At 43.3% G+C, this 22221-nt stretch overlaps 1 protein-coding gene across 5 annotated transcripts in view; it reads right to left on the minus strand.

Moving 5' to 3' along the window:
- The window catches only part of EPB41L5 (erythrocyte membrane protein band 4.1 like 5), a 72773-nt gene that overhangs the window by 13284 nt on the left and 37268 nt on the right, over positions 1 to 22221 (minus strand). For 2 of the 5 annotated variants that reach the window (XM_014939733.1, XM_014939723.1), the window contains exons 15-24: positions 21322 to 21437; positions 11072 to 11238; positions 10444 to 10538; positions 5304 to 5432; positions 4676 to 4737; positions 3923 to 4033; positions 3280 to 3373; positions 1870 to 1947; positions 1308 to 1349; positions 806 to 939 (exon numbers count right to left, since the gene is read on the minus strand). In XM_014939733.1, the coding sequence (XP_014795219.1) occupies positions 806 to 939; positions 1308 to 1349; positions 1870 to 1947; positions 3280 to 3373; positions 3923 to 4033; positions 4676 to 4737; positions 5304 to 5432; positions 10444 to 10538; positions 11072 to 11238; positions 21322 to 21437 (1028 nt within the window). The remainder of the gene's footprint in view (positions 1 to 805; positions 940 to 1307; positions 1350 to 1869; positions 1948 to 3279; positions 3374 to 3922; positions 4034 to 4675; positions 4738 to 5303; positions 5433 to 10443; positions 10539 to 11071; positions 11239 to 21321; positions 21438 to 22221) is intronic. The other 3 variants (XM_014939749.1, XM_014939742.1, XM_014939757.1) reach the window with 3 other exon arrangements.

The raw sequence follows: 22221 nt of genomic DNA on the forward strand, positions 1-22221 counted from the left end.
GGGGGGGAAAAAAAAAAAGAGGTCCTGTAACTACACTCCTCCAAAAAGATCTGCCATGTAAAAAGGAAAAGGTGAGTGTTGTCCCCAAGACTGTTAATAGCTGTTCCCCTCATAATTCAGTGAGACCAACGGACAACCCCCAGAAGAGCAACCTGGATCAGCTTCACACAGTGCAGTAGTGCCATCGTTGCCATCCGCACCGTAAGAGGGTCACTGACAGACCTGGCCATGGCTGCCATCACTGCCTCGCCAGCGCGGCACAACGGAATAGAAGGGGAAAAGTTTCCACAGATTCTCTCCTCGGACTTCCTTACAGCTTGGAAAGACCTGGGGGACATTTCTCTCTCTCCCTCCCAAACCCTCTGGCAGGTGCCAGAAGTGATTTCTCAGATAATTAACCTGTACCATAATTTTAGTCCAGTACTAAGAGGTGTTAGTAGTTAAGGAAAGAACCTGAAGTTAAATGATAATTAAAAAGAATTAATCGATTTTATAGCACTTATAATGACAACATGTTTACCTCCAACTCCAGCTAAACGTGTACGCTTTGTTCCTTGATTTACTTGGATTAAAAAAGATGTTTTCTTACCCTTCAAACAATGTGACATAAAAACAGACACACACCAGCTGCTCTATTTATTTATAAGATTGCAAACGCTCAGAGACAAACTGTCATCTATAAGCACAGCAAACCAGGCACTGTGTCTAAATGACCACTGTCACTATTGAAGCAGCAGTGACCAGAGCTCCTACCTCCTTTCCCACCCCACACACGCTTCTGAAGGGGGAGCTGAGGAGACCTTACCTGGGAAGGACGTCGGGTGTCTGCTGGGACGGTGGCAATCCAGGTGACAACAGGAGGGTGTCCCCGCTGCCTTTCACTGCCTTCAGAGCTAAGGCTGCGTCACCTCCCAACGGCCCGTTGGGAATCGGTCCCGTCTGCATTGGGGAGAATCAAACAGGAAACTGAACTAAAAACCTGCCAGGACAAGACGAGCTCGTTCTGCAGTATGGTTCACTTACAGCTGTAAAAACTGAGATTCATCGAGTTCCAGGGAGGGCTGCACTAAATGCAAGTTCTTAAATAAAACTTTACGGCATTTACCTGAATGTAACACAGCAAAAATGAAGTTTAAATATTAACAGGATATGTATGTTGTTTGATTTACTCCAGCTGAATCACTCTGCTGGTATGGGCTTCCAAATCATTACAAATTATTGTATTTTACTTTTTTACTTGAGCTTCTGTTTCTTAATCATGACAAAAACTTTCTTTTTTGTTGTTAAGGAATAATCAAATAACTCACTGGCACTATCCACCTCGGCATTATGGTGGGCTGGGAAGACACCTACAAGAAGCAAACAAACGCTCGTTAGAGAAGGCTGGAAGTAGCTGAGAACATTCTCAAAACACTGTTGCCTCCCAGACCAGTACTGCCTCCCCAAACCACCTGGGGTGTTTGTCCATCCCTTCCAAAAGGCAACTAAAAGTTTACTTTTCAAGTATTTATATACGTGTACACACACATATATATGTCTGTGTGTATATATACACATTTACATATAATTTCTGAGGTAGTGAATATTCCCAAAAAGCCCGAGAAGCAGGCTGGCCCTTGCAGGCACACTAAAATAAGGCTACAGGCTCTTGGGGCACAGATACAAATTAATCTTCAGGTTCCTCCACTTCTGTGACAAAGCTGTAGGTGTCACCCCTCAGCCAGTCCCCCGAAGGCAGGGGCACACACACACTGCTCCAGGTCCATCACCGCTTCGCTCTGCTGCAGCAGATCCAGCCCGTGAGGAGAGCTCCTGAGTGAAAACCACTCTATGTGTGAAGGAAGAAGTTTGGTTTTGAAATACATTTACCCGAGGTGTGGCTTCTGTAAAGTCAATTAGATTCTCTGTCAATGGTGTTAAGGAAACGTCCTGGTCATCTGGAGCGCTCTATGGAATAAATCAGTTTTGAATTGAATTCCCAGTAGTAACCAGATAGGTCTGATGAATACTCTAGTGGATTCCCAAGTTATAGACCAGTGTCACAGAATAACAGAATGATATGGGGTTGGAAGAGACCTCTGGAGATCATCCAGTCCAACCCCCTGCCAAAGCAGGTCCACCCAGAGCAGGTTGCACAAGAACATGTCCAGGTGGGTTTGGAATGTCTCCAGAGAAGGAGACTCCACCACCTCTCTGGGCAGCCTGTTCCAGTGCTCTGCCACCCTCACAGGAAAGAAGTTCCTCCTTCTTATGTTCAAGCTTGTGCCTATTTCCTCTTGTCCTTAACGAACACCACTGTTTATCAGGTCTGTTTTCTCAAATCTTTCCATAAGGTCTTTTTTAATAGCCTTTTCATTTAACTTATCAGCATACTGTCATTGCAGTGTAAGCTGTGAAGCTGTCCCATTCTTCGATGTGAAGATGGGGTACTGTGCACCCAACAAGGTCAGCGAGGTCTGCGAGCTGAGTATCTGAACTCAGAAGATGAAACTGGTGGGGTCAACTACATAATACTGGTTTGGAGGGGTCTTTTTTAATACCCTTTTCATTTAACTTATCAGCATACTGGAAACAGTCACTGCAGTGTGAGCTGTGACGCTGTCCCATTCTTCGATGTGAAGATAGGGTACTGTGCCACCCAACGAGGTCAGCAAGGTCTGTGAGCTGAGTATTTGAACTCAGAAGATGAAACAGATAATTATACAGTGGGGTCAACTACATAATACTGGTTTGGAGGGACAACAGCTAAAGGGCATGAGGCCTTAGTGATGCAGAATAACCCCTCAGCCTGCTGACGTAACAGCAGAGTCCAGTGTTGGGCTCCTCTTTTCTTCTGGAAAGAGACAAAGGCAAGTTGACCCCTGAATTACTATGTGCGTTTTGTGGAGTCCAGTTAAAAATTACCTTAAGGTAACCAGAATAAAACAATTAAACATTTCAATTTAAACTCTTCTCTCTGTGGTTACTCTGACGGGAATTGCCTATGGCAGAATTCCATCCCTGCAGTCTCTTTCCTGGAGCATCAAATCACCAGCGTCAGGAAAACGATCAGAAAAATAAATCTCAGGCAAAGCAGCTGAAAGGACACTCAGAAATGGCCTCTGGTGAGATCTGTACAGTGTCCCTGTCTGCTCCAGAAAGCACTCTCTGGCATTCCCCAGCGGCTGGTATTCACTGAGTTATGAGAGGCACGCAGCACGGTCTGCTCTGCTTGCCTGGAGGCATCAGGAGCTCAGAAGGTGACACACAGAAACCTTCCAGGCTGGCAGGTGGTGATACCTTTGAAACAGCCGCCTCCTCGGCCGGAGCCAGATGAGCTGGAATCAGCAGGTCCTCGTGGGTAGAGGCAGCGCTGTCCTCAGTTAACGCGTTACTGAAAGGAGAAAACATTCATCAGCACCAGCACGGAACAGGGCTGCTCCCCCGACAGCTCAACCACTACCAGCAGCGCCACGAGAGGCAGACAGCAGGCTGATGTTTGTGAGGATGTTGAAGTAAACGCCTTCCAACTCCTCAGATTACTGCCCTCTCTCACAGTTTCAGCTACAGCTGTGTATAAACCCAACAGTATCGATATCTTCTACCTCAAAGGAGCTTCTTCAGCCCTTGTTTCTAATTCGCCCGAAGCCTTCCCTGCCATCCTCTTATCTTCCTCCTTACAGCCAGGGGCAGCAGGATGTCAGGTATTTCAGTCCTTTCAGAAGATGAGAGAGATTTGCTTACTGCTTTCTAGGATGCTCACCCTGAGGCCTGGCCTACGCTCGTTAACTGTTGCAACGGTAATTAAAGATGCATCGGTAAACCTGCTTAGTTAGATTTAGCCTAAATGCTCAGAAACTGCTGCTCATCTTTTCAGACCGGTTCATGGTGATCTCCAGGTGGTTCCCTCACCCCAGAAACACGTTTCTCTGGAATCACTTACAGAACAAAGGCGTTTGGGGCAGGGGCTGCCTTCAGCAGCTCTCTTGGGGCTTGAAATACTGGACTGGCTGCTGGGGGACTGCTCTGTGTTCTGCCCGAGGGGAGAATGTTCCTGGCACAAAACAAAACAAAAAACAGGTACAACCTTCCACGGACAACTCTTCAGGGATCACTCGTTACAGCCAATTTTTGAGATGGCTGATGCCCATTTTATTCAATATTCCCACGTGCTCTCTGAGGTCTGACACGTGGCTCCTCTTCACAAATGGTCAAGAAATTACGTGGTGTAACCCTCTAAGTCTTTCAATGCCTGAAATCCCACTGAAACTGGCAATCACTTGAGATTCAGTAATTCTCAGGAAATCAACCGCAAGTATCAGGTTTTTGTACACAGTATTTTTTTCTCCACTAGAAAACAGCTCCTGCAAACAGCCCCATCCCCTCTGCCCACACCAAAGTTGTTCCCAGGTGAGAAATAACTATGATGATCGAAGCTGCTGTTTCAACCACGTTTATCAAATTAAAGTATGGGAGAACACAGAGCATCTGGACTACCTTGTATATAATAAATTTAGCAACAACAGTGCTTGCTGGCTCTCATTTTAAGACCACTTCACACTCACCCGGCTGAGCTGCACTACGGAAGGTAAAATGCAATGAGCACTGAGGCACTGAAGGCCCAGAAGGAACTGCAGGTTCCCAGAGCTGTACTCGGGTAACTAAACCACGTGTTTCTTACAAATCTATTCAGTACCTGGCAGCAGCATCCTGAATATTGGAGTTCTTGACACCTGTCAGGTTGTCTTCTCTTACCACCTGAGAGGAAAACATGAACAAAGATATAAACTTCCGATACCTGTTTCCGTCTTGTGTCAGTTCTGAGATCCAAAGAAGAGCCGAAAGCCACCCTCCCAGGATGGAAGTGTGCTCTTCATCTGCTGCTCAGGGACTCAAAACATCAATTCTATGTGAAAACTTCAGTGCAGAGGTAAAAATAACCCACCAACGTAGCCAAATAAAACACCATTATTTGCTACAGAATTTACTGGAACATGCTAGAAGCATGGTCTTAGTCACAGAATCATATAATAATTTCTTGGTTAGAAGGCACCCTGTGGAGGTTACCTGGCTCAACCACCACTCAAACCAGGGCTTGTTCAGGACCTTGTCCAGTTACACACTGAGTACCATCAAGGATGGAGATTCCAGCTTGGGCAGCCGTTCCAGTACTGGATCACTATTACTGGGAAGGAAGGCTGAAAGGCTCTCACTCCTTGGCTCCTGGAGCACCCGTATCTGCAAAGCACTTCCTCCAGCCCCCGGCAATTGAAGAGAAATGAAACGTTTGAGAACATCCCAGTTCCTATCGGTTGAGTATTCACCTTGTGCCCTGCTTCTGCCTGGGCCTTCAGGATATTGCTTTTGATATCTGCTGGAAGCCACGTCGCTGCTGCCATCGGGCTCTCAATTGCGTTGTTAAGACATTTATCTGTCAGCTTCACCACTTCATCCTAGACATGAAAAAATATCTTTATTAGAAGCAGCTCCCACGTGGAAAAGTCTGGCCTGGAGTTTATTAACACCTCTAAATAACAACAAGGCTCTGAGTGAGAGGAAAGTCAGCAGGTTTATACTGACATGAAAAATCAATTTTTTTCCTTTATTTTGGAACTCTCTTGTAAAGTCATAGCAAAACATAATGCAAAAAAAGCACAACGCTTAAATGTGGAGACAGAAAGTGCTGTGCTAAAAATACAGTGTGCAAGAAGTGAAGTGGACCCTAGATTTGCAGCCTAGTTTACTGATAGATCAATATAGCAGCCATCATATTACACCATTCCAATACAGCTTAACTAGAGGTTGATAATTTACTCTCACTTGCAAGTTTGGAAGATTGTTACTTTAAAATTCACTTATAAATTAGAACAAGTTTAATGTGCTATTCGCTCCCTGTCTCCTCACTGATTACATCAGAGCAAACTGGCAGCCAGATACATAAGACGACAATTAAAAATGAGATACCTTTCACTACACTATATTTCATTACGTGAATTGCATTTCTTAATTATAAAATGTTAATTAAGCATTCAATCTACTAATTGCTATTTGATTAGTGACAGAAGATAATTAACTAAGTGGAAACTAAACCTTGTGACCTCTCTTGTGGGGGTATGACTCAGCAGGGGGAGACAGAGTCCTGCTTTCCTCGCCATATGCCCCTGTCCCTGGCCAAGGCTGCCCCTTTCCTCCTGCAGCAGCCCCGAGCAGGCACAACCCTGGTGTTTGGTCTTTAGAGAGAGGAAAAACATCTCCTCTTCTTGTCTCCCTTTAAGTAATTTTTCAGGGTATCCGAATAGGAACTCACGAGATTATCTAAAGGAGAACCCGTTCAAAAATCTGGACCCCAGTCAGCACCGGATACAGACATTTGCAAAATCTATCACTATCTGCATAAAACGTTGGGAGGACCAACAACCAGTGTCGCTAATGACTGTTGTTAGCAGATATTAAGAGATGCACTTTCACGTAATTAATGAAGACTAACAAAACAAATAGTTATTAAATATTTAAAGGTGTTTATGTTTTAGAGAAGCTGCCGGAATTGCCAAAAGCCTGGAACAATTAAGACTGAATTATTATTATTTGTACAGTCGCGGTACCCAACTGCGATAATCCTTAAATCCTGACACTGGATCTCACTGAACCGGATATAACAGCCCCTGCACAGAATTTCTAATGCATTATTCCAGTACCAGTGACACAGTAAAGTGTGATTGTTTTAACTGAGCACATCAGGACACTGGTGCTTTAGGGACCTTTCTGGGCTTTAACTTCCTCTCAGCTTCCTCCACCTGAACAAGCAGTTTAATCAGGTCACTCTATTAGCAATTAGATTCCCAACTTTTGAAAAGTTTGGTACTATTAAGAAATATTTTAACGTAAACAAGTATAGATTCTATACCACAGAGGAAATATTTCCATCAATATTAGAGATACATTTTTCCGCAATCCCTTCTATTTTGTGCTTGAAAAAAGCATTGGTTTTTTATTGGGTTTTTAATGGAGAGAGCATGTCACTAGAGGGGGAAAGCATTTGGCACCATAAAATGTCTAATTTACAAGACATTTAGTTGTTCACATAAAATAGTAAAGCTGTTGGGGTTTGTCAATATTCTGGCTTGTTAGGAATTTTTATTGTTTCCATGCACTAGACAAGCTGTATTTGCACTTTAATCTTCAATCAAAACACAGAGCTAAGCCGCAAGGTAAAAAGGGAAGGAACGATTAAAGGCAGCAGCAGGGTGTGTGATCCCAAAATTCTGTGCTTTTGAGCAGCATTCCTGGTGCCACTGAAAAAAATCACATTTTGGAGCAACTCCCACATGTTTACAGATCACAACAAATTCAGAAAAAGAGAACCCTCCCGTCCTTGCATTTCTGACTCTGGAGCAGATATGAACACAGGCGAAACAGGGCGAACTTTTTATTGTTCATTTCACTTCAGAAGCTGATGAAAGTGGAGCGTCGGTGTATTTAAGAGCTATTTGCTCTCTTTTGTCAGGTCTGGTCACTGCCCCAGTGAAAGCTGGGAAAGGACAAAGTCGCATTCTTCCATCCCAACAGATTTTGGCAGGGAGCAGCAGTGAAGAATGAAGCCATTCATTCTCCCTTCCCAGTTCTTATTCCAAAAAGATTTCTCTTTTTCTCTAAAAGAACACAGATCGCTAGATAAATATTTCCCTACCAAAGAAACCAATCAAGAGTGATTGATTGCAAGTACAGAATTACGTAAAGATGATGCAGGCTGGCCATCTCTGACCCTGACGGGAAATAGTTAAAGATTTTTAATTAACAGAGCTGAAGTGAACAGCCACTGGCGTTTGACAGTGTCACTTGGGAAGTTCAGGATGCAGCTCTGCCTTCATAAACAGAAAACTAATGCTTTCCCTTGATGTGTTTTACCAAACCTTTTATGTGCTGTACCTGTTTCTACATAGGTCTGTGTCTCATACGTGGGTAAAACTTAAAGGAGGAGATGAGACACGCTGAAATTTGTATCAGCACACTGTCAGAGAGAACACTGTGTTCATCTGAAGCCACAGCAAGCTCCAGGATCTAAGCTCACTGCAGGGTTTCAGTTGGATATATATCACCGTCCCATTCAGTGGAGTCAGAAGAAGATGCCATAAACACCTCTTTTACACAAAGATTAAGAGCAGAACTAGGTGCAGGAGGAGAGACAATTTTCTAACAAACACCTTAAGTGGAAATTTATATTTTTTTCTAAAGCAGCCTTCAAAAGCAGAAAACAAACTGTCTTTAAGTTATGTCACTGTTTTCAGGACTCATTTCCAAAGCATTAACTTTCGTCACTAATCACAACTGGGGGTGCTCATCTGGGGCTACTGTACCCTATGTGTCTTTGGAATTTAAGGCATACAGAATTTAAAGTATACAGAGACAGCCTCTAATCTTCCTCTGCGTTTTTAAGGTCACTCTCAAGTGACCTCTTGGTAAGCTACATCATAGGCTGAAAAGCTTTATTCAATCTTTTCTACCTGAGGAAAACCACTGATGATCTACGCTTATGCTTTCATAATAAAATTTGCACCTCCTTCTTGAAAGAAAGAATCATCCTGGCATAATGTTGATCCATACATCATGTATTTCTCAGTTACACAAATGGTCTTGCTCCCTAATCAGGTTCTGATCACCCCAGTATCTGTAACCTCTAAAATCCAGAGTCACCCAGCACCTTGCACGGCAGCAGCTGGATAGTGGTGACTGCACCCACCGGCAGCTGTGTGCCACATCAGCCCATTACAGCACTCATCCCTTGCTTACATTTTATCAGCTATGATTTAAAAACCATGATGACACTTTTGCTCCGATCTCTCCATTTAACCAATTAAATGTATTTTTCCCCTCTCCTGCACTAAAATGGAGCTCAACAGGCAAGAACATTGTGAAACAAGCTGTGCTCAGCTGCTGGAGTTTCTGCAGAGGCAGTGTTTGGGCACGGCAGGACCTACTGAAGACTGAATAATCCTCTTAGAGACCCGGTAATCTTTGTGATGCACTCACCAGGCAGAGGTGCCCAAGGCATCCCTGACACCAGGCCTTAAAGGGGACACGAGCAGAAGAGCCTACAGCCCCAAGCACAGCAGAGCAGCAGCCTGGGCTCACAGGAGTCAGGGAACAAACACTGAGGAAGGGGCTGAGCCCAGGCACATGCTGCTACACACCTCTCCTGGCACCTGGCTCGTTTACTAGTGAGGGAGCAGGAGAAATCACAGCTGTTTCACCCAAAGTTGGATAAATCCCGGGGCCTCCCTGCAAGGGAGGGCAGCACCAACAGAGATGACACCGCCAGGTGCTTCACCCTCTCTGCTTGTTCAAAATGCAATCCAGTGCCTAAAGCTTTAACACAGGGGAAGCAGAGGAAGTTGTATTCTCCCTGCCTCCCCAAAAGCATGATTTATTTACAGGTATACCTAGCAGGAAACCTAAATTCCAAATTTTTTAGAGCTCATTAAAAAATAAGAATACCCTGCCTGGGTCTAGTTGTCTGATAACCAGTGTATCTATGAAAGTTCACTGCTGTTGTAAGATCCTGTTCTAGCAACACACTTATTTTCACTGGGGCTCTAACATTTCTTTAACCCCTTCCATGCACCTGTTTAACTCACTACTTAACAACTTAAAAAACAAAACTAAACAACAAAAAAAACCCCAACACCTTAACAAAAAATTCAAAATAAAAGGTAAAAAAAACCCCATTGCTTCCCATTTTGTAGGCTACAGTGGTTCACCAAACCATATAATGATTCCTGGAGGTGACAGAGAGGGAAGCCTGGGAATGAAGAGCAAAGAGGAGTGAGGGAGAAGAGAGCCCTCCCCCTGTTCAGGGCATTGAAGCTCGTACTTTGGCTCAGCTGCCCATAGAAACGCAGCCTGACTCGCTTGAAAAAAATTATAAGGGCACTAAATCAAACCACACACTCCTTTCTATGTAAACACACAGACAGCACTAACACCTACTTCAGAGAACAGGTGAAAACTGGTTACTCAACAGGAGGGATGGATCAGCAGCAAACTTGACTCAAAACGTCAAAACAACGTTCTGGGAGAGTTACCAAAGGCAACTGAAAAACACCAGGAAAGCAGCTCATCCCCTCAAAAAAAGGAGGTGAGCTGTACAACACTGTACAGTTAGTAACCTAGAGAAAAAAACAACTGAGGAACATTTCAAGCACTTTTGCCTTTTATTCCCACTGATTTTAGAGAATTTCACCAGGCTGCAGTCCACACACACGCACCTCTGTCCCCCATCTTTACCTCACTGCCCTGTCACACACAGGTTTATGTATAAGAAAGCATTTCCATTTCCTTTACTATCTCCCAATATTACTCACTCATATTCTTAAATATCTTGCAAACGGACCAAGGTAAGCGAAAGCCTTTTCAGAACCATCAGAACAAAACTCAGCAACTCTGCCAGGAGGAAAGAAGCCCAAGTACCTGTACGTTAATGTTCACGTTGGGACGCTCCCCTGGCACGGGGCTGCTGCACTCTGTCTCCAGCTGCTTCAGCTTTAGGAACGTGTCTTCAAACGCTGAAAAAGACAGAAGAGATATCACCGTGGAGTGATTTGACTTTTAATTCTTGACTTGCATTCTTCCCAAACACAAATTACATGGTTTTAAAGGTGTGGGGAAAAGCACCGGGATGGGGGAAGCTACTTGCTCAACCTTCCATGCAACTTTCAAGCCTATGGACTGTATGTACCTACTCACAGCCCCCTGCACTCCCACAAGGCCATTCGCCCAGCCGTCCCCACAGCCAGGCAGCCAGAGAGCAGCAGGAGTGAACTGCTCAGATGGCTGCACTTCATTTCACTGGATTTGGGGATAAAGCGGGATCCCCAGAACTGAGACTTTTCCCTTTGTCCTTGGAAATAAGCTGCTTCCAGGTGAAACGGGAGAGCTGACCAACCTCCTTGTCCCAGCGATGGGTAAAACTGTCCTTACGCATATAATCCAAGGGAGCTTTTTAAAACACTTCTGGATTTTCGGAAGGAAAAAAACCATATAACAACCTTGTCCCCACACATCATGATAATAGGGAAAAATCTGTAAGTTTGCTTACGATCAGAGTCTGCTTTTTCAGCAGCAGATTCCTTTGTGCCAGGATGAGGGAAATTAACAGCCTCTTCAGAATCCCCTGTTGCCAAGCCAACAACTGGACGGCCAACGGCATCATCAACACAAGTTTCTGGCAAGTCTGTGCTGTCCAGCAAATCAACAAGAGGCACGCTGCAAAGGCAGAAAGATGGGCAGAGATACACAGAGTCCTGTTATCGCTCCTGCTGTAACAAGAAAAAGCTTTAACACACACAACCTCTATTTTCAAGCTGTCTTCTGGTAACAGACACATTCTGTAAAAACTGTTTCAATGGACATTGGCTTTTCACACGAGAAAAAGAGAAGTTAAGGAGAGGGAGGTTGATACTGTTCACAAAAAGCTATTTGTACAGCATTTCACCCAACACTTGTAAGCAGATCAGAGGGCAGACGGGAGTGCTGCACAGGCCTGTGCTGACACTGCCAGGCACACCTAGAACTGGTTTCAGATTCATTAACTTGGGCAGAGACACAAATGAAACCTTAGAAGTCACAATATTTCAGGTGAACCACAGCTATGTGCCCTGTCACGAGGACTTGTTTCACCTCCTTTGCTTTTTAATGGAAGTGTCTCCTTTTTATTTTGTCCTACCATCTGTATTCACCATGAAAATAGAAAAACAATTGCAATAACACAAGTTATATTATGATGTTGATGTTGTGCAAACAGTCAGGAATCTCATCCCTCTCTTCAAAGTTCAGGAACAGCTAAAGCTACCCTGACAGCAGACTAACAAATGTGGAAACTTACAGATTGGTTGCAATATTGGTTTAAGAAGAAAAATCTATCCCTTTTGGAAGTCCTGTCCCAAATATGAGAACAATGATACCAAGCAAGTACCCACCACAACAGCACTTACCCTTATGCACTGGCAGAGATGCTTCAGACCAGCTTCTCCCCTGTCACTACCGGGTTAATGCCCCACACCTCCCTCCAGCCCCAGAAGCAGTCCCCTGTTGTCACTACAGGCTCCAGGAAAAAGCTCCTCCCTCCTACTCAAGCACCCAAAAGAATCCTTCCAATGTTAAATATATACCTCTGAAACAGATTACAGGATATCACCATTTCAGTGCTAATAATGTACGAATCATCTTAAGACAATTAATTAACATGAGGCAAACTGAGGTCACTTGCTCAACTCTCTTAAGCAGTGGAATAAGAAGCTACGAGCAAAGCAAATAATAGGAAACTCTTCAACCTGCTGCACAGCCTCTCTGTGCACTGCTGATGGGAAATGGCAAGCACCAGATCGCCTTGCAAAGGGGCAACGATGGATACAGAGAAATTCAATTATAAGAAGTAACAGGCAGGAATAGATGCTCTTCCAATTAAGGGAACAAAGAAAGTGAGAGTGAATCCCGTACCTTACTGTTGGAGGATGCCTATGCACAAGAAAGAAAATGTTTTATAATCTTCACATGAAGCCAACACTTTCCTTCCTATTTCCTGGCAGTTTTCTACAAATAGCTTCCCAAATGTTTAATATCACAATGAGCAGAGGAAGTTCAGACTTTGCCTGCAGAACAGAGGGGTGCTGATGCCACAACACGTTGAAGGAACCAGGTATAAGCTCCTACGAACTCCACATAAGAGAGGTGATATAGAGCATCAGTGACACTTTATGCTGTAATCTTCTAAAGTTTTTCTTAGCATTGCAGCACAGCGAAGAGAAAAGGAATGAAAAATTAAATCTATCTTCATTAGAAAATTGCTAGGATAATTACACTAGCCTTTCTCCCCCCCATAACATTTACCAGACAGACAACTGTTGATTCAAAAACCTGCCCGCTAGAGATAAGGGCAGTCTTGAAATCTGGTGGCATATTCAAATGGCACACCCACAGTCTAGTGCTACTCCAAAAGCAGCGTGCTACCTACATCAAGGTGATGAAGGTTTGTAGAAAACCTTATTGCCATTTGTGCTACAGGATGGAGGACTGGCTGAGGTAGCAAGGACAACTGGGCTGGGTCCCTGCAGCTTCACCTCTGCATCATGGTCGGGCCTCAGGGAAACTAAATCCATTTTAGGCTGACAAGAGAAGTCTCCTAAGCCAAGATTCAAGCAGGAATTGATCCCGTTTTGCCTTCAGACCAACTGAAACACCTACTTGGCCACCCTGAGATAAGCAGTCACAAGAGGAAAGTCGTACTAGGGAGACCTCAGCCACTGGAATTTGCAGGCACAAAAGATGAGCTCCCCAAAGAGCATTGAACTGTTTGAGGCCACCCAGATTCTTCATCCTCTTCAGAGCATCAGCGGGAGGTCTACCCTGCAGCCTTCATGAATGGCTGGACTACGGAAGGAAAAAGCATGAGACACTATTTTCATCACTTCACAGAATTTCTGACTTCTCTTACAAAACACTTTTGAACTGTCACACCAATCATAAGGGAAATAATAAAAGGCTTCCCAGGAAAAGTAGGACTTCTACAACAGTCAGTGTGCAGGGCTGAAGAATGAAAAGGGCATTAGTTTTCCATATTCCTGCATTTACCCTCACACAAAGGGATATTTGAACTTCACATCAAAGTGCCAGGTTTTATGTCTTTAAAATCCACTTCTATCAGCATATGTTAAGAAATATTTTGAGAGAAAAACTGACAAACGATACCAGGAGTTCAAGCCATACAAATAATTACGAATATAGGAATCATCAAAGGGTTTTAGTGCGTGGAAAGGTTTGTCAACTCACTAATTAATCACAGAGAAGTTGTTACATGCTCAAAGAACTCCCACAGTTACAGGAGTTACCTCCTGCATTATTTCTTCTTTTTGCCTGACAAATATATTGATATTAGTATGTACCATATACCATACAATGCATAACATCACTGAGAAAACCATCAGTTACCAAGGGTACGATTTTTCTTTTAAATTTCCTAGTTGAAAAGCAAAACAATACTTCATTGTAGTTTGTGAAATGCAATCTGCAAAATACAGTAACTATCCGAGTCTGCTGCAAAAGAGATAATTCTTTTCCAAGTAATCTAGTTTGAAGCAGCACGGAGCACCGCACAAGCTAATTTATTTTTTCAAACTGGTAGTGACACAGTTTCTCACACTGACTGTGCAAGGTAGTACAGTAGTACGAGATTCTTTGTTCACTTTCTTCGTTTTGGGGCATTCAATGCTGTACCTGAAGGTAAGAAGAGAATTAAATTTAAGCCTGTCACCTTTTCAGATTTTTTTTCCCCTAAACAAAAAAATGAAAATATTCCGAAACAAATAATAATATATTCCTTCTCCTTTAAAGTGAGGAAAGTAAAAGAAAAGATCCTGGGGATGTATGATCCTACACACGGAGACTGTTCAAGTGCCTTCAGTTTCTAACCAAGCAGGCTGAGTCCCACATTCCAAGACTTCTGCTGTCTCCATTTGTTTGAAGATAATTCCAAATACTGAAATAGAGTAATATACGCCAACCACTACAGGAAAGGAAACACCCTTAGGAAAAGGTGCTGGCTGCAGAACCTTTGTGGATATTGAGCAAAGATCTGTCACCACCACAGTGCTCAGACAGACATCCATGTGTTTCCTCAGTGCTATTCCTACACTACGTGACCTGTTCCTGTAAAAATGCAGCTCGGTGGCGTTGGTACGAGCGCGGTAAAATTTCTCCATCTGCTATTGAGAGCTGTCACCTACCCTAGTGGAAAACAGGATAATAATTCTCCCTAAGTCAATGAAGTCAGACTAAAATAAGCCCAGCACAGAGCAGTATCGACCCTCGGGATGTGGCAAAAGCAGGCAACGTACACCATCCTAAACCCAACCCATCCTAAAGGTAGATGAGTTCCCCTATCCTGAATCTGAACTAGTTCTGCTGAAGGGCAAAAAAAAATATACTAGGAAAACTTCAGCCACAGCTTTAATTACCAAACTTGCAGTTAACCCTCAGGCAGTTGGGGATAGGAAAGACAACAGCCAGACTCTTCTCAAGGGAGCCCAGGGACAGGACACGAAGCCATGGGCACAAACTGAAATACAGGAGTTTCCACCTAAATACAAGAAAAAAAACCAACAACCTGTTTTTGCCGTGAGGTTGGTCAATCACCAGAAGGGGTTGCTCAGAGAGAGTGTGAAGTCTCCATCCTTGGAGTTACACAAAACCTGGCTGGCAGGGTCCTGAGTAACCTGCTCTACTCGACCCTGTTTTTAACACGGGGGTGGACTACATGATCTCCAGAGGCATCTTCCAACCTCAACTATTCTCTGCTTCTGTGACAGCCACACAAAACTTCTCCAGCACCCGAGGTACTCTTGCAGCTGCCTGACCACTACCATCAACACATCTGAACTTAAACTCTGCAATAAAACAGTGACTTGTTATTGCAACAACGTTCTTGCATTTTAAATACAATCTCTCCCAAATTCCTCCACTCAAATTAGTGGCTGCTTCTCCCTCACCTATACAGAAATTATACAACATTTTAAAGATAAAACACCTGTTCTCACTTGCATATTCTTGTGCAACTTTATAAATAATAAACAAATAGGTTTGCTTTGCTCCGGAAATTTACAACACCCACCTTGCAAAATCTAAAACTAAAAATAGCACAACACATTGCTCTAATCATCTCTGTAGATCCCACGGATCTGTAATATGTAGTTTGCATATCCTTTTTTTTTTTTTCCCCAAGCAGAGTTCATTAGCAGTCTCTTTTTCCCTGTCAGATGCGAGGGTGAAGAGGCCAAAACATCTCAGGCAATATTTAGTTATGTCCCAGCTGAGACTTACTTTCTTGGTTCTTCTGGGCTGGACACCTGAAAACAATGATTTTGTATTTCTGGGTTCTGTGGGCATTTGAAACTGGCTCAAACAATTTGAAAATCATTCAAACACCTTCTTTATCCTAAAACCTAAATGTAAGTGAATTCTAAAAGCGCTCTACCACAAATTTTCCCCTTTGTTTTTTTTTTATAAATAGGAAAAGAACATTGCAATTTCAAAGCAGCAAACTTCAGAAAACAGATGAAAACACAGTGTTCAAGGGTAAAGGTACTTCTTCACATTGTTAAAGGCCCCCAAGAACACCAGTGAGCCATGAAGCTGGAGTCTTAACCTCTGACTTAACAATTAACCTTGTGAATCATATGGTAGGACTGCTGTTTGTCAGGAAGTATTTCTGGTTTGTTTCAATTGGAGCGTGGCAGCAAAAAAGAAATAAAATTTTCTAGAAAGCAAAAAACCATAAGTTACTCTTTGCCTTTTCAGTAGTACTGATAATTTTATTCTTAAAAAATTAAAATAATTCTATTCCATTTCCAAACAGTTTTCAGAAGAGGACTTGTTAAAAAAAAAAAAAAAAAAGTTAGTTTTCAGATCAACCATCTTAGATATTTTTAAATAATCATGGTTCAAAAGGAGGGGCAGTTACATCCTCTATGTAAGATTTTTGAAACCACCTTATAACCCAGTGGTTGCGCGTGCAGTTTTATTACAGATGTGATTCCCTGCCTGGCTCTCAAAGTTAAGCCCAGTTTTTCAATCATTAAGAAAAAACCTTAAGGCAATTAAAAAGAAATCTATACACTCTTTTTGATGCAAGAGCAAGGGGTGGCTTCTGTTCTATCGGTCTACATGTTATTTTTTCTTTAAAGACTAAATATCAGCAGCACGATACGCAGAGGCTTTGTAAGAAAAGCTTTTTTTTTTCCCCCCCTCTGTAGTCAGCTTTGGGTCCGTTGTCCTTATCTCAGAGGCAGCTCGCAAGGTAATTTTGCAGCCTCTGCTGGAGAGCAGCCTCCAGCTCCAGCTGGGCCCCCGTTCTCAGAGGCTGGTCATGGTGGTGTGGACAGCACAGGTCCCAGCACCGCCCCGCATTCCCGCGTTCTTCACATTGCGCGCATGGACAAAGGCGGTGAGCTGTCCCTCCGCAGCGCCGCTCCTCGGCGGGGCACACGCCTCCCACCGGATTCCACCTCGGAGACGGCCGTCGGCAGCGTCAAAGGGCCTGGATTGTCGGGGAGCGGGAGGGGGCACAATTAGTACACGGGTACGGGGGGGGAAGGAGGGTGGGGAAGTAAAGCAGAGGTAACGAGAGGAGAAGATGGATGCGAAAAGGCAAGGGAAAAGGGCAGTGCTGGAGGGTAAATGCTGAAGGGAAGAGGCATGCAGCGTGCGTGTACACGAGGACACTGTCAAATAAACCCCCTTTCTGCTCAGTATCACACACGTTTTTGCAGAAAGCTTAACCTGTCATTTCAGACATCTCATGTGCACATTGTCTCCACTCACCAAATGAACAGCACTTTGGATTTCAAAGCACTTCACTAAACTGAGCAAGAACCATGAGCGTTTTACAGAAAAAAATAAGGTGATAGAGGCAGAGACCTCCCAAGTACACAGGGCACTTCATTGGCAGGAGCTGAAGGGGTTTAAGTGGCAGCTCTACATGTACACCCGAAACAAGCATCTACAAGCAGCAGGAGTTTCCCAAGTCACTGGAAAATGCAGATTCTAATGCAAGTTAAAAAAAAAAAAAGGGGGGGGGGGGGAAGAAGAAAACAGAAACTCGGAAAAACAAGCATTACTGTGCAAGAGCAAACAGTAGAGCACACACAAATCATTCACAATTTTAGTTGATTAAGGGACTAAATACTACTGCGGAAGCTGACTGTAGCTATACTTCATTAACATAAAAAACTTAGTTGGAAAAAAGAACCATTTTTCAAAAGGTCACAACACAAATTAATACCCTGCTTTCTAACTTTGCATATGAAGGTATAATGGTTGGCAAATTTTTTATTTTGAATTCTTAAAATCAAAACCACAGAAATGTCGTCTGCAGTTCTGGCCAGTCTACCCCACAGCTAGAATAAAGTCCTCCAAAAGCTAGAAAGAGGAGCAGGGGAGAACATTCACCACTTTAAATGGTGTTTTGAAAAACATGTTTATGCAGGAGCACTTAGCCAGAAAACTGCAAGGCTTCAGTCACAAGCATCTCAAAAGCAGCAGGGATAAGCAATTTACTGGAAAAGTTGAATTTTAAAAGACTTTTAAAAAAACGGACAATGATCTGTTAACCGTTGCCTGTGTTGTACTGAGACCTCACATACCAAGATGTATGTTTTAGGAGAGGCTGATGCAAGGGACAGCCAGGTATCAAAAAGGTGCTTGGGAAAAAGCACTCTCTCATAAAACTAGTCAAGCAAGGAAATTCCTAAAACAAACCTACTCCTTCAGTTTAATGTAAAATTCTCTATTTAATGACCCAAATCTAAACCAAGCAGAAATATTGTTGCTGTTCATCTAGAGGGGTCTTGGACATCCCTCAGCTCAAATTCCACCTTCTCCTGTTCCAGAAAGCCAGCTCCTGGTTTATGGCCCCCAGCCCTGCCAGAAGAGCCCAGCAGCAGCGCAGGGGTGGGAGGCAGAAAAGCATGCGGGATTCACCACAGCGGTCAATGATTAACGTTCAGAGATAGTCCTCCTTTAGAAGAGAGAGAGGATTTTTATACAAAAGTCACCCATGGGTAAATTCAAGGTTTGTTTTTTGGGCAACATGCTGAGGAAGTGACCCGTGAACACTGAAGGCTCCCATCCTCAACAGTTCGTTACATTATTTCCCCATTTCTCTAATTTAAGTGGTTAAGTGAAAGTTACATCCACCAGCAAGGGAAAAAAAAAACAAACAAACCAAAACAAAATAAATACAAAAAAACTCCACAAACAAAAAAGCCAAAACCCTAAAATCCTCTACTTATTGCACAATAAGGAAAAAATTATTAATTTTTAATAATTAATTGTCTGCTGTCCTATCTTAGCATAGAAACAGCTTTTTGAGAAAAACCTAAAGCTAGAAAGACATTGTCTTTTAGGCTTCCCAGCCTTGCAGCCAATATTCCAGGCCGTTTGCAGACCACGCAGCAGTACAGTTTTCCAGTACTGACAATTTTACAGGAAGGGAGCAAAATATAAAAAAAAAAAAAAAACCAAAACCCACACTAAAATCCTTCCTGTCTGGCAAAGTACTTTCTACAATCTGGCCCAACTGCTGTTGGCAGCTGCAGCATTAACATTTTAAATTAAAGGAAACATTGCCATTAGGAAGGGCTCTAAGCTGCAAGGCAGCCAACGCAGGCATCTGCCAAGCAGAGTACAGAAACTCATGAGGTCGGGACCTTACTTCTAAACCCCTTCAATCCAACCACCTACAAAATCTCCAGTCCAAAAGATTTTGGTGTTCTCAACAACCCTTGGCAAACTCTCTCTAAAAGAAGACTATTTTTCTGACAGAAAGCAAAGATAATTCATGCAGAAACAGGCCAATTAAAGACAGTAGCAGTTGAAAAGAGATCTTGTTGGCAGCATCCAGACACCAAGACGTGAAGGCGCAATAGCCAAGTCACAGCCCCCGCAATAAATATGGATGTCCTGGCAATTATGTTAACCAAACCCCACTTCCCATCTAGGAAACCAGAATGTAGCTCAGTTGCCGACTCAGCTCCAAACTGTTGTTGTCTTCCTACAGCTGGATTTGCCCTTTGTTACAGGCAGTCCTGTTTCCAGAGAACGCATTAAAACTTCTTCGCCAGAAGACAACTGCCTTCAATAATAATGACGTGGCTCTCAGAAACGTAACAGAGAGGCAGTACGAGCATCACGGTCTCAATCAAAGCACATCAATTGCCAAGAAGGTCATTTTCTTTATGGCACACTGCTCTGCATCACGTGCAGGTATATTTTATATTCACCCCCACTCTTCTCTATAGGAAGGCTACATAGTGTGGCAGCTGGCACGGAAGCTTAGATTCCTGGACAGTGTTAAGACAGACAGGCTCAAGTTCCTAATCCTAAAACAAGCGTACCGAGACCAAAACTGAAACAGATTGGAGACAGAGTCCTCTCTGTGTCTGAACAAAAGCAGCAGGATTCCAATAAGCAACAGAAGCTTTGCAAATACTAGCAAGAAGGCCAGCACGAATCAGACCCCCGAGAAGAGCTGTTTGGAGCAAAAGTCAAACATTTCCACCAAAGGAAATACCGGTTTCTAGCACACCATCTTGCAATCAAACCAAAAGAATAAAAATAAAAACATGTTGAGAATGCTGAAGGATAAAGAAACCACCACCTTTCACCCACCACCATGGAAGGATTCGAGCGATCAACAGGATGTCACCACAGACAAGCACAGATTTCAGATACTAGATAAATCGAGGGCAAAAGAAAGAAAAACAGCATTGATCACATGTTCTGATTGAAACTTCAATAAAATGCAACGCATAAAGCAGAATTACCATCCCCCTTATAATCCAAAATTCATAGAATTAAAAGTCTTTAATCAGTGATTTATGAAATCAAAGTACTTTTGCCATTGCACTGTTAGAAACCAATTATCATCTACTTTTAAGAGATACTGAAGGTTTATGTGCCCAACAATTGGAGAAGGACCTTTTCTCTTGAGGGCTGAAACTGCTCAGGATAAGAGCTTTTGTGCTGCTCCATTCCATCGCTGCTGCTCCTGGAGTGTCCCTCAGAAACCAGAATTACCATTCCAGGATAAGCCACACTGTCTTTGAATGCACAAGCAGCTGAAAAAGTTAAGACGACGTGTGCACAAGTACTGGATTGATATATTTCAGTTTTGGTTTTGAAATTGCTTTGCAATACAGAATTACTTGAAGAAAAGATAAATGATACGTTCATTTATCTTCAAACGATTCATTCTTGTTTTGAGATGCATCCAATCCATAAAACAAATAATCTGATTACATGAAATCACAGCTCTTATCTTCAGCTTATGTCATTTCCTCAAGCTCCCATTCTACCCAGGATAATGAAAAAAATCAGCTTGCCCATTTCAGAAGGTACAAAAGGCGATTCACAAGGATATTGGTTTACAAGATTCTGCATTTTGTTAAGGATGAAGGTAAGTCCTTGGGCCCCACGATACCAAGCAAAGGGTTACAAGGAACATTATGGCAAACGAGGAGGACTCAGCTCTCTCCAAGACTTGAAAATGCTGTTGCTGATTTAATCATTTCCTCAGCTCCTGAAGAAATTCTCTTTTGGTTGGTGGTGACTAATGCTGCTGTCGTCACCTCCCCACACTACATCCACAGCAACAAATCAGCTGCATCATCACTAACTTGACTGTCAACTTACGTTAAAGATACAAGGATGGCAGCTTATGTAAGTGCAGATAAAGCAACAGACCCTTGAATCATGCATAAGCAAGCAACGTTCATTTCCCAGCGAAGCAGAACATACCACTTCTTGTCTTGCTGGCCGGCTCCGGGGCTCCTCGGGAGGTTTTCTATTTCCACTAAGACTGGGGCAGAAGGAACCGCTGTTAGGACAGGGAGGCTTGGGTTTGCGTTCCAGCGCTTTGGAGACAGGATACAAACAAGAAAGTTACTTTACACACATCAATGCAGCGATGACAAAACGCGTCACCACTCCTCCTTAAGCACAAAGCTCAAGCAAGGCTGTTGTCCTCCATTACCTCGACAGCACTGGATGCCCAGCCTTTCCCAGTACGGCACACAGCACTGGGATCGCAATGAATCCAAGGCTGCTCCAAGATTTCAGTAAAAAGCTATGGCCAGCTGTTTCCTTTTTAAAGGAAAGCAGTTTCTTTTAAGGAAAGCACTAACACTTTCCTTACCCTGCACTAACGATTGGCACCTTTGGATTGCAGGCCTTTGGGCTGCCATTTGAAATGTAACTGCTCCGGAAAAAAGCCAACTCCTTTTGCACAGAAGACTGGGTAGAGCCATCATCCACCAGCGGAGACTGAGTATTTTGATATTAAAACAAACCATCATCCCCCTTCCACCAATATGTGACCCTTCCTGTCACACTCTGCATCTGAAATGCCCCAGAAAGCGAGTCAGGGTCTTTCCAAACTCCAAGTCCTGTTTTTTTCATAGGGAGGAGACTTACTTTACACTAATGTTCCCTTTCAGTGACACAAGGTATTCTGTGTACAAGTACTGAGGGGACAGGCGTGTCTGGTTTCATCCTCAAACTCAGAAAACACCGAATTTTTGCTAACAACGAATTCTTTACTTTCCCCTCTTTCAGAGAAGAAAATACTGTAACCAGGAATCAACACAGATGCTGATGAATTGTGCCCCCCCCCCCCCCCTTCTTTTTAAGTATACCATA

The sequence above is a fragment of the Calidris pugnax genome, unplaced genomic scaffold (assembly GCF_001431845.1).
Source record: "Calidris pugnax isolate Ruff unplaced genomic scaffold, ASM143184v1 scaffold21, whole genome shotgun sequence".
NCBI lineage: Eukaryota > Metazoa > Chordata > Aves > Charadriiformes > Scolopacidae > Calidris > Calidris pugnax.